Consider the following 12654-nt stretch of genomic DNA (forward strand, 5'->3'; position numbering starts at 1 on the left):
CCCCAAACAAAGCAGAGGGATCCCTAAGAGAAGCACGGGCTCCCCTTCTCTGAAGGAAGCAGGGAGTGGTGCGGGCATCCACATCTCCCTGGGTTTACAGTGTCAAATGTTCCCACTGGGGGTGGGTAGGAAGGTCGGGATTGTATCGGCATCTCTAGAAGCAGCACAGCTGCTGTATCTGTTCTGCAGGAGTTTGACAACAGGTGATGTTGGTACATGTGCAAATCCTGTAGAAATGGCAGAAGGCATTGATAGCCAAGTTTTGGAACTGAGAGAGAGGCTGGAGATGGACCTCATCCAACTGGGGGAGGAACACCATGACGGGGTTCGAAGAAAGAAAGAGCAGCACGCCACAGAGGTAAGGACTGCAAGTGTCAACAGAAGATGTAGCCTAGGAGAGCCCCTGTAAGGACAGTCTGAAAAACCAAGTTCTTCACTAAACTGTGAGCTTGGAAATGTGGCCACAGGGCAGAAAACACCCCTCAGAGCAACTGTCAGGTCCATGCAAGATAAGTGAGAATGTAGACATTCTTATTTGTTAGAAGCTATAAAAATCCAGAGGAAGCATTTTTAAAGGTCTGCAATTTGAAAGAAATTGAGAAGCACTGCCCTGGAGTACCTCAGGCTCCATCTGCTTAAACTCTTCTGATAGCTTAGCTTGGAGTTAACACGGCATTTATTGGCTTCATGCGCTGCCAGGTGCCAACTCTCTAGGAGCGTGGGTACGTGGGGTTGTACCACGCTTCTCACAGCTCCCCGCTTGATGCTGTACCCTGAGAGCTAGGGTGACACACAGGTATGTGGAAGCCCTGCAGGTTCACCAGTGGCAACCATCATTACAGACATGCCGTAGGGGCAACCACGCTCACTGCTGTCATTCAAGCAGCACAGGTGATGCGTGGGAACAGAGCAGCCCCACCAATACATTCAGTACTTACCACTGCTGCATCTGTGCTAATGAAATGAAAGCCATGCAAGAGACACTACTTCTGGGACCAGCCCTTAGCACTGACAGTGGGGCTGGATCTCATTCCTCTTGAAATCTGGGAAGTGTTTTGCTGTTTGACTTAGAAGTCCAAGTAAGTGTCCACGTAAGGTGTTGCCAGTGAGTCCTGCAAGTGCATCAGTGTCTCCCACACCCTCAGATCCCCCCACCTTAAGCAAACGCCAGCAAGAGACACAGTAATGCCTGGAGACAAAGTGCAGTCCACAAGATGGTGATGATAAATGGGGCATACGCCATCTGTTCCAACGAAAGGGGGATGATTGCAGGATTTGGAGGGCTTTTCCTATCATTTCCCAGAGGAGTTTGCATCATATATCTTAAATCTTAGGTTCCCTGCTGCACTTTGGCTTGACAAGCACCTTGCAAGCTGTCTACAAGACTGGCTGGTCTAGCCTATACCAACCCTGAGGGAAAAAACCCTGCCTTTTGAGAACTAGCGTACCTGGAAATCATGCTTATCAGCAGAGAAAGAAGCCAAAGGAATAAAACATCCTTGCTCACAGCTCTGTCAAAGACTGAGATTTAGTGGGCAAGGCTACAAAAAGGAAATAAAACCCTTGAGTTCTCACTGCACAGCACGTAGCCCAGCAGCCAGGCTTTTTCCTTTCAGGCTGTCTCTCAGCAGGCAGCAGTGCAGGCAGGTCTCACTGCACTGACGCTTACTCTGCCAGGAGTTTCCACAGAACTTTGTTTCCACAAGACAGAAGGCCCATCCTTTTTCTAGCCTCTGTTGTTTAGAAGGTAAACTCTACTGCTGTTTCCCACCTACCCACAAGTACAGTGAATCTGGTGCTGCCTCCTGCGGAGAGATAGGAAGCTGTCCATAAAGATAACCTAGAGGTGTGTGACATGGCTCACAGAGTAGCCTTTGGAGCTGTGGTGGAGTCAGTCCACTAGCACGGTGCAATCTGTGCGCAAATCTGAACTCGCTGTTGTGGTGCACGGGTTTCCACAAAGCCTAATGGATCAGCTGGCCCCTGGAATTCAGTGCAGGGAGGGATAAAGCTGAATCTGGTGGTAAGTAGATACGGATGGTGTGCCGTGTCTCATCTTGGTTTGTTTGGTTTTGATCTTGTTTTCTTGAACAGCAAGTTACCAAGATAATAGAGCTAGCCAGAGAGAAGCAGACAGCTGAGCTGAAGGCACTGAAGGAGTCATCAGAAAGGTAAACTATTCAGTAGTATTTGAATAACAAAGTACTAATGCATAGCTCTTACCTGGGGTAGCATTTCCTGCTAGATCTCAAAGCATTGTACCACAGGACGGTGAGTGAATACAGAAGCTGTTCTTTTACTTTGGTGAGAAATTGAGGCACAGCGATGTGACACAGGGTCTCACACAGTTACACAGTGGCAGTGGTGGGAAGACAGCTCTTGTCTTGTGGTCTCCGGAACGGTGTTTGTGCCACGAGGCACCAAACAGGGTTCAAGCTGCAGTAAGTAGCCTTGACTAATTCAGAAAGAGAGGAAATAAGACTGCTGGTCACTGGATGTCGTCTCTATCTGCTGTAGTCAGTACATCACATAATCCCTTCCAGGAACTGATCAGCTCAGTCTTCTAAGTGAAATGAGCATTTTGGCTCCAGTACTTAAATAAACTGGCAGAATCAATTTACCAATTTCTAGCCAGGCATTTATCCATTTGTTCTTGCAATAACATTGTCCTGAAGCTAAAATCCTCACTCATTTCTCCTTCCCATTAAATCCTCTCTCAGCCTTTAGTTGCTAAGTCGAGCAAAACTTCCTCTTTTCCTGTCCTCCATCAAGACAGATTCTCTGTTTCTCTCAGCTATTCAGCATATTCAGCCAAGACCAAGAAAAACAGGTTGAGTAGCTAGGTAAGGGTTTGCTAACAATACGATGTCATTTACTACAGTCACATCTACAGCTGGCTGTGAGGAGCTCCAGAAAGATTTAAAGATCTCGAGCAACAGGCAATAAAATGGCAGTTAAATTCAGTATGAATAAATACAAAATAATGTGAATGGAAAAAAAGTAACCATAGCTCAGCTGTACACAGGGGTGAGCTATTGTCACTCAGGGAAGAGATCTTCAGCTGCTGTGGATGTTTCTCTCAAACAGCTCATCATTCACAGCTCTGCAGTGGCCAAAGTGGCAAATAGAATTTTTGGAATTGTATGGAGAAAAACAAAAGATTCAAAGCCAGCATTGTGCCACTAGATCTATCTCCATGGTGTTTCAGCATGCCATCTTGAACAAAAAGCTTTGAAAGAGCAAGAAGGGGGTGGCAAGGATAGTCAGCAGTGAGGAGTAATTTCTGCACAAAAAGAAATTAAATAGGACTCAGCTTGGAGAACAGATGATTGAGGGGGATGTGACAGAAGTGTGTAAAATCATGAATGGTATGGAGAAGAAGAATAGGGAAGTGATTACTCACTGTTTCTCATAAATGAAGAAATGTGGGCCACCCGGTGAAGTTCTCAAGGAGTGCTTCTGTCACGCAGCATATAAATTGAGTTCTTCTCCTCTCAGGGCAAGGAGCTCTATGAAGTCCAAAAGTAGAGCTAAATTCCAAGGTATGAGACACATTCATGGGAGATAAATGCCTAGAAGCTGGAGGATAGACTGGAAACTGGGAAGGTGGAGGAGGGAAAAATTACCTTACACTTGTTCTCTTCCTTACACTTCTCTTAAGCATACGCTTCTTCCGCTGTTGGAGGCAGGACACCAGACCAACGGGCCACAGTCCGACGGCCATTCTTATGTGCCCCTTAGCAGCCGTCCTGTTGTAATCATTTTGTACACGGATGGCCAAGATGAGGTACTGGTGGTGTGTCAGCAGCCTCTGACACTAACACCTTCCTCTGTCTGTCTTGTCACGTTCTCTGGCCTGCAGTTAGCATTTTTGATGGCCACATGCACCTCAGTCAGGGGCACAGATCCTGGGTTTTCTGGGTTTTGTTCTTTTCATCTTTCCTACTGGTTGATCAAATGCCTTTTCAGTGTTTATGGTTTCTGCTTTGCAAGTCACGTCCCGTAGTTTATGTGCCTTTCTGCTTGCTTCAGGTCTTCTTTTTAGGTCTGCTCTACAAACATGTAGTTAATGTAGTTCCTTCTTTTTTTTTTTCTTTCCCTTTTTTTTTTTTAATGTAGCAGTGTAAGTACTTTTGGCAAGTCTCCTGCTGCTCAAGAGGAACCCAATGTAGATATACAATACAACCTAATTGTATAACATGTGTTTACTCCTGTCCCCTTGTTATGACTCCCTTTAAAAAAAAAATAAAAAGTTACAGGACTTAAAATATTCTGAAGACTTAGGGCTTTCTGCTGCGCAATCACTCAAACTTTGCTTTTCTGGACAGTAGAGCACTCCAGAGAAGCAAATGCAGAGGGCTGCTTCAGTCTCTGGGGTTTGTAATCAGTCCTGTCTCTCACAGCACTCTCTTCTCTCCACAGCAATATTAAAGATATTAAGAAGAAGCTGGAGGCAAAGAGAGTGGACCGAATCCAAACCATGATGAGGAATACTAGTGACAAGGCTGCTCAGGAGAGGTACTGGGGTGGATGTTCCTGGGCTTTGTCTATGCAGAACACTAGCTGTCCTGCTCCAGGCAGGGAACAGTGCTACACCACAGCCTCTGTCACCAACAGGGGAACTTTTTAAAGCAGCCAAAAAGGTAGTGGCAGAGCCGTAGGGGTGAGGGAAGGTGTGCTGGCCTGCCCTCGCTCCTGGCTTAGCATTTTTTCTCCATTGCATTCCAGTACACAGGCATATACGCAGTGAAGCCAAACATCTGCTTCCTAGCTGTAGTGATAACATCATTCCTGCAGTCACTGCTGACAGGGGCTTCCGGAGCTTTCTCCATAGGCTTCATTTTTTTGTGTAAGGCAGTCAACAAGACCAGTTTTACTTACTGGACTTGTGAATAGCCTGAGAGGATTAGTGCCTTAGAAATGCCCCCTGCCCTCCCGCAGGGAGTAGGAGCTCATATGGAAATGCAGGGGGAGGTCATTACAGATGGAGAAATTGTACCTTGAATACAAGCCTCGCATGCACCCATCTCTTTGCCTCTCTTACGTGACATGTAAGCTTCTTGCTGATGTGACGATGAACTTTCCAGTCACTTCAGCTGAAGCCTAAGAGCCTTACAAATACTTCCTGCCTACCCTCATGCCTTGGTGGGTATTTATCTCCCCCTAGAATCAAAGGTAGGTCTTCCCCAGCCTCTCTAGAATCTGTTTGTAATCAGTTCAGCAGCCATCTCAGTTAAGAGGTTGTGTTTAGGCGTATAATGGCTGCAGCCTTCCTTCCCATTCGTTGTTACAAAAACAATTCTGTGTTACTGAGCCTGTGTATTCAAGTACTGCATGATACGAATCAGTTGTAACAGCTTCACGTGTTCAAGGGTACAGAAGAGGGTACGCTACCTCCCTTGCTTCCGGCTCAAAGCAAGGTCCTTTTGCTGTCTGTTAAGCTGAAAAAAATAGAATTTTGCATCCAATTATTTGGCTTATGTCTCAGTCAAATTTGAATGGTGTTTTATTTGCCTTTCCTAAAATTACAGCAACCTCTCGATGTGGGAGGACACTATGAGAATATAACACACCTGTCTTTCTGTGTGGGCACTAGCAGTCCTGTCTTACTGTATGGCACTTTATCGGAATTGATAAACAGGTTTTATATAAAGAGAACAGATGGATTATAGGTTCTTATACATTTCCTTTCTTTAAAGGTTGAAGAAAGAAATTAATAACTCTCACATTCAGGAAGTGGTGCGAACAATCAAAGTGGTAAGTTCTCCTGTGACAGTCTGCCACAGCATCTCTGTTTTCTGCAAAGTAGGGGTGTCTCGTGTACATCATCAGCGTGTCTCACAGTGTGTGAGTTCTCCGAGGCATTTGAAAACCATGCAATTGCTACTGCATCGAGGACTCTGAGCGTGTAATTCAGACAGCCAGAGTGCAGCTGAAGACAGCTGCTACCCTTACTAAAATACCGCAGGTCCATAAGGGTCTAGTCGGTCCTCCCACCTGGGTCAGAGATGCAGTGCAAACAGAGCTGTCCAGGATATTTTGCATTTCTAATTCAGGGATTTTTTTGAAGCACAGCTAATGAGCAGTGTAACCCCGCATCTATTTAATAATGTGCAAAATTTTGCAGAAGGGGAGGAGACCCCAAGGATCTCATCTTTGCCCTTCAGAGACCCATCCCCTTGTTGAGCAGACCCCGTGTGTGTGTACATGCTCACGCATGTGCACGCTCTTGCAATGCTTCCCTAGCACTGGAGTTCAGAGTCTTGAGTACTACACAAATAACTCGGAGCCAGCAGAAATTGTTCAGAATTGGGAATGAGGGGGATACTGTGGCCTGTGCTCTATAACTCTGTGTCTTGCTGTTACAAGCTTGGGATGGCTAAAGCATTTGTTTATAAAAACTTAAATTTGAATGTTTCTTTAATTTGTTCTTCTTGAAGTTGACAGAAAAGACAGCCAGGTATCAGCAGAAACTGGAAGAGAAGCAGGCAGATAATCTGAGAACAATCAAGGAGAAAGAAAGCCAGGTAAAGGCAAAGATGAAGCTCAGGGTCAATGCTGTTACTCAGTACAGTAAATCCAAAATAGTAGAGGAGATCAGTCTTCCTTGCGCATTCTTTAATGCTACACTCATGCTCCACACACACACTTCAGACACCCACTCCTCAGTACGCTGAGAAAATGAATGACTTGGAAGGTGGTTCTACAGGAGCCTACACAGATCTAAGTCAGAGGTGCTGCACTCCTACACTCTCTGTGCCAGCACTAGCATTCATCTAACCATACAAAAAACCCCTAAATTTAAAGTGTGATGGAAATGCATCTTTAGGAGAGATGAGTCTCATCCCTGAGCTCCTCAGGTCTCAAAACACACAAAATGCATTCATGCTCTTTCAAGGCTGATGTGCAGTGAACATGCAGTCTCAATTCAAACTGGTGCAAATTGGAATAATGTAAATGAGCAGTACTCCCCGCTTTCATCTTCAGGGAAGCCAAAGATTGCCTGGGGGCTGGAGACAAGTCATTGAATATAGGGTTGAGACCAAATCGTGAAGTGCTAACATCTCATCATACTGGTCTCTCTCAGAGCAGGTTTTTATACCATTCTCAGCCTGATGTCTGCTTAGCTTCAGTGTTTGGAGAATGATCTGAGGTCTCTGTTTGCAGCTCCAGCAGGAGGCACTGGCAGAGTATGAGGAGAAATTGAAAAGTCTGAACATGGAGGTGCAGGAGATGGTGAAGAACTACGCAAAAGCAGGCTTTCCTGGAGAGCCAGAGACTCAGAAGGAAGCAGTTCAGAGCATTCCTGAGGGAGAACAGGCCTCTATGGAACAACTGGAAGAAAAGATCCCAGTGGCAGAGGTGTCAAGGCTTACATTAGCCATGGCTGAGCCCCCAGGAGCTCAAACAGATGTCAAGATTGAAGAAAGCATATTTTGAGAGATGCTTCTTTTACTATTCCACTTCAAGAAGGTTTATGGAGGTATATAGTGAAGTTAAAGACCAGCTTGACAAACTACTCTCCCTTTCCACTCGGGAGCTCCTGAAATCCTTCAGGAATTTACTACTTCATTATCCTAGATATATTGGAAGTAGTCTGAAGAGATCACCCTTCAGAGAGCGCTTCGCTCTCTTTGTCTTCCGCAGCCTCAGCACTAAGGTATTTAAGCAGCATGAAAGGGCCTGTGGCTGAAGACAAGCTAGTTGTTGGCATTCACAGCAGCATCTACATTATCATATTTTAGTCTGGATTCAGACTTCAGTTTTTAGAGTAAGTGCCCTCATCATTCGTTACCTGCCTCTCTCCACATCAGAGTGGTCTCAGAGCTTTGAACAAAATTTAACTGAGAGAGACACTCTCCAGTAGCTCACCTAATACCCTCCAACCAGCTGAGAGCTAGCCCAGAATAAAGCCTCCTGAAATACATGTAAGTGTGGGTGGCAGGTGCTCAGCAAACACTCTTGTCTTCTAAAGCGCCATTCCTTCTGGCAACACTACCTGCTAATGTAGACACAGCTTCTGTTTACAGGAGGAAAGGTCAGTTTGATAGAACGTCATACCATTTTTTTGTCAGCATACCACTTCCTTGCACAACCAGTGTTGGCTTTTTAATTGGTGTGTTTCCCCCAGTCAGATGAGGACAGTTTTCAGTACATTGGTATCCACACAACATAAACCAGCATTTCCTTCTGTGGAAATGTGCATTACCAGCACTGCAGCTTAGCTCAGCTTTTCTTTTCTTTCCTCCCTTTCTTTCTTTCTTCCCTCCCCTTATTCCCAGGGGCTGATTCTCACTCCTGATTCTAACTTTGACTCTCACAGGCCTTCAGGCAAGTTCTCAGAGCTGGATCCATATGTCCTGAAGACCCTGCCAGTCTTGAGCAGGCTCCTTGAGCAATTATAAGGCATACTATGAGGAGTCTAAGAGCCTCATCATTTGTTCCAGCTACCCCAAAAACACTTGCAGAGTTCTCATCTACAGCAATTTGGCATTTTTAGAGCTTCACTGAAACTTTCTCATGAAGCTAAATTGGTTACATATTATGGGTTTAGGATTACAGCAGTTAACAAAATTTCTGAACTGTTTGAAAATAATTTTGTTCTCAAAGAAAGAGCCAGCCAGTTATATTGCTTATATATATATATTATATATATATAAGATTCCCTTACACAGAAAGCTGAGTATGGCTCATAAGAAACCACACTGAGTTATCCATGCAGGTAGCAGAAAGCAGTTCTCTGGAGCTTCTTTTACATGCTGCCATCCCAGCTAATGACAACAGAGGGCTCAGCAGTGATCTGCACTCTGTTCCCTCCTGCTGGGAAAACCACGCTCCTCAAATATCTGTGTTCTTTAGGACCTTGGCGGGGAGACTACACGCTACTCCTGCTGTTGGCTCTCCCTCGGCAGCAGTATGGCACACATCTTCCCTCAAAGCTTTAGTCACTTCCTATTTCTTCATGAAGTACGTCCCCCGTAACTAACAGCAGTCCCCCCTTTGGTGGCATAACAGGTAAGTCTCATTCGCTGCCTAACTGAATGACAATTGCCTGGCCTGGACTCCAGATGGTCCTCAGCCTCTTTTAGGCCTAGCACAGACTTGCTGCTGCCTGTCTTTAACGCAAAACCTTCCAGCAGAACACACCTGGAGGCCCAGGTTCCCAGCATCTAAGAGGTCTTGTCTTGCAACAGCAAAAGGAGAGGTTCCTCTTGGCCATCTTTACACTTCCACTTGCTAGGACAGCAAAGCCTCATTTTGTGAATGCAGAACTTGCATCAGTGCCCCCCCGCCTCCACACGTACTTTCTCTCACCTGTTTTATGACCTCGTGCACTGAACAGCTTTGACACAGCAAGTGCTCACTCATCCAGCAGGAAAGAACTGGAAACATATGGTCCAACCTTTTCCTAGCACCATTTAAGAGAGACTTCGCTTATGGATCCTAAAAAAGCAGGAAGTAGCAATAATTCAGTACAGAGCAGCCACTTCCTGGCCTTCCTCATCTTGCGTCCTGAAATAATGCTAGCCCAAGAATTGGCGTGGGGCCTGCCAAAGTATACTTGCACCAGGTCACAGGGACCCTGCGAAATGAGGCACTTGTGGTCACCAGATGTAACAAGTGGAGGGGGGGGGATGGACTGACCTGACACCCCCCTGTGTCCCCCCCCAAAAAAGGTCACCCCTCTGCAGTCACGCATCTGTAAGTAGCCAGGCTAATTAAAAGAGGTGGCAGAAGATATACACTGCGGGATACAAAAGCAAATGGGAACCGCAACTCTTCTATTACAAATGCTTATCCTAGAGATAAGCTACTGTAGGTCAACTCTTCTGAATTGTTCAACGAAACAATAACAACCCAAAATAACAAAAAAAACCCAAAACCTAAACACTGCTGAAGGGAAATGGGGGGGATGGGACCCCCAAACCTCAACCTGCAATTGAGCAGATCTGTGACAACTGCAAGTCTTAGCACCAGCAGCCTAGAGAACCTCGCACTGATGAAACCCTCAATGTATTTATTTGGCCATTCAAGCCCCCTTTTATTGCAACCTTGCAGAGCCGCAGAGGGTAGAGTGTCTTTAAACCCAGCCATAGAAGAGAAACAGGTGAGGCCATGGTCTAAAACAGGAGCTTCTTCCACCCTCTTGTTATTAAAATCTTTGCCCTTAATTTGAGACAGTACTAGAAGAGATGTGTTCCTGACTGGAGCCACAGGCTCTCTCCTCTTCCCTCCCCCAAATTTTAAGTAAGTGCCATGCTGCGGTGTTTGACACAGTCCCCACTCACCCCTCAGCTTGTTCTTCGGGTTTCTGTCTTTTCTGGAAAAGTGAGCTCAGTCACAGCAAACCTACAGCATGCAGTGGCTGCTATACGAGAACAGTCACACCTACAAACTGCATTGATAAATGCATTATGAAATGCTGCTATAAAAAAACCAGCCAAAAAACCCAACAAACAGCTGAAGTAGGTATGAGAGACAAGATGTTCCAAGCCTGGTCTGACATCCAAAAAGAGACCATACCTCCCCTGCGGTGTTAACATAATACTGGAATTATGTATTGTACATTCCTGACTTATTTATTTTCTAAAAAAAATAAAATGTTGCATTTCTTAAAAAATCGGATCACCTTTTTTTTTAATTGCAACTCGTGGATACGGGAGCAAGTCCCAAATGTTTCCCAGTGTATGCACATGTTAACAGAGGCATCAGGTGCCCAGAGTTTTCTGCCATCTGTGCTCACAGTTCTCAAATGCAGCTTCTTCAGTTATTAAATATGCAGCGAGGTTATTTTTTTAAACATAATGTCCTTCTCGCACACCTTCTCCCCTGTGCAGTGCAGTTCATTCCATTCCTGATGGTACTTAATAACCAAACATAGCAAAGCAAATTACTCACAGTCCAAATACCGCTCCTGATCCCTCACAGGCAGCCTTGCCTCACTAATACAGCGGCCGCCGCCTCCTCACAAGCACAGGTCAGAAGAGTATCTCAACCGGAGTCACAACTCTTCTGGTGAGCTCACACTCCTCACGTTGGCTCAGTCCTAGTTCAGACCAGCAAAGGGACTGCCTAGAGACAGAAAGGTCCTTCACAGAGACGCCGGGACAGCAGCACAAAGTTCAGCTTGCAGCCGGTTCTCTCCCACCCCACAGCAACACTCGCCCCTCACACGCAGCACAAGCCCGTGGCCGCGTGCTGGCTCTGACCGCCGGCAGAAGCATCTCCCGGGGCAGACGGGGCTCAGTGCAGAACCCTTTCTGCCGCAGGCAGCAACAGATTCACAAAACCCTGGCCAAACAGTGCCAGGTACCACAATGTGAGCTTGGTTCCCTTCCTGGCTCGTCCTGACGGCTGGCTGGGCTCCTTCATGGGTACAGTGGAGCTCTGGCGTGGATATATGTTATTAATGGCCATTTCTTTCTGCTGAAGCTTTATCTCAGGAAGTGGTAAAACATTGCTCCAGTTAGATCAGTTCTGTTGGTTTATAGAACAGCCTCCATCCCTGAAGTCTCACTCATGCTGTGAAGTTTGAGGGCCTTCAAAAAAAGATGACAACCATCACAGCAAGGTAGAACTGCAGCCAGGAAGCAGTTTAATATTTTGACTTCAACCAGCTCACAGTGTTGGCAGTTCCAAACTGGAGCCCACGTTCATTAGCCCCCTGCTTTCTACAGCGGGGCTGGCAATGGAGATCAAGGCTGGTGTCAGAAATGGGGTTAGCACAAGGGGAGGGGTCGCTTTCCCGGCAAGAGCACATAGCAGAGCCACAGCAACGGGAACAGCGAGGAAAGAATGCAAACACAGCAAAACCCACCCAGAAAAACCGGCCCTGAGCGGGGCTCCCCAGTCACTGCTAAGCACCAGGTATCTCCAGACATTTCTCAGCCACGCAACGGTGCCTGCAGTCACTGCCCTAGATCCAGCCGCACATGGATGCGACCAGGAAAACAAGGAACTGCCCTTAAGTACACGCAAAGTTTCCATCAGCATAAATATAAACCCACAACACTCACAACTGTTGGGTGTTTATCCCACCCTTCTGCTGCACACACAACATCCAGCACAGCAGAAACACAGCCCTCGTGCTGGCTAAATGGGGGTTTGTCACCAGCTTCAGCCACCCAGTCCATAGCGGCCATCCCAAAGCCCTCCAGAGAAGGTTTTTAGAGGTTATTTTAAAGGACAATTCATCCCATCTCTCTCTCTGGAGGGAACTCAGACACCCAGCTCAGACCAAAAGGTGACCATGGGGTGGCCCCTCTCCATGCACATGGCCAAAGCACTGGGGTTACTTTTTTCCTTCAAACCCTTACAGTGAATGAACCCACCAGAATAAACCCACGTTACAGAGACAGACATGTAAAGCCAGGGCAGAACAGCCAGGCCTGAGTCAGTGGAAGTTTTCACTCCTCTCTCCCCTGACAATACCACCTAAAAAAGAACATGTTTCACAGGGACAGGGACAGCCCTAATGGCAGCTGCAGACAGGGGAAGGACGCGCTCTCTTCCTCCATACAGCACAGGACAAAGACCCTAAGCCAGGTCGGGCAGGCGCAGTCTCACTTCAGAGGCTGCTCCCCACCTACAGCACCGGCACAAGCTGCAGCCCTGGTAACGAGGGATACCACCGCTACGGCCTCCTCCCCTCCA

The 12654-nt window shown here is 46.5% G+C and overlaps 1 protein-coding gene across 3 annotated transcripts in view; it reads left to right on the forward strand.

Moving 5' to 3' along the window:
• PLCB2 (phospholipase C beta 2) overlaps nt 1–10599 on the forward strand; it is a 48556-nt gene extending 37957 nt beyond the window's left edge. For 2 of the 3 annotated variants that reach the window (XM_072865143.1, XM_072865144.1), the window contains 6 exons: nt 190–358; nt 2095–2171; nt 4423–4518; nt 5700–5757; nt 6441–6527; nt 7168–10598. In XM_072865143.1, the coding sequence (XP_072721244.1) occupies nt 190–358; nt 2095–2171; nt 4423–4518; nt 5700–5757; nt 6441–6527; nt 7168–7440 (760 nt within the window). In that variant the 3' untranslated portion in view covers nt 7441–10598. Of the gene's footprint in view, nt 1–189; nt 359–2094; nt 2172–4422; nt 4519–5699; nt 5758–6440; nt 6528–7167 lie in introns of all 3 variants that reach the window. The other variant, XM_072865142.1, reaches the window with a different exon arrangement.
• The last annotated feature ends 2055 nt before the right edge of the window (nt 10600–12654 follow it).

Source organism: Ciconia boyciana, chromosome 6, assembly GCF_034638445.1.
Source record: "Ciconia boyciana chromosome 6, ASM3463844v1, whole genome shotgun sequence".
Lineage (NCBI taxonomy): Eukaryota > Metazoa > Chordata > Aves > Ciconiiformes > Ciconiidae > Ciconia > Ciconia boyciana.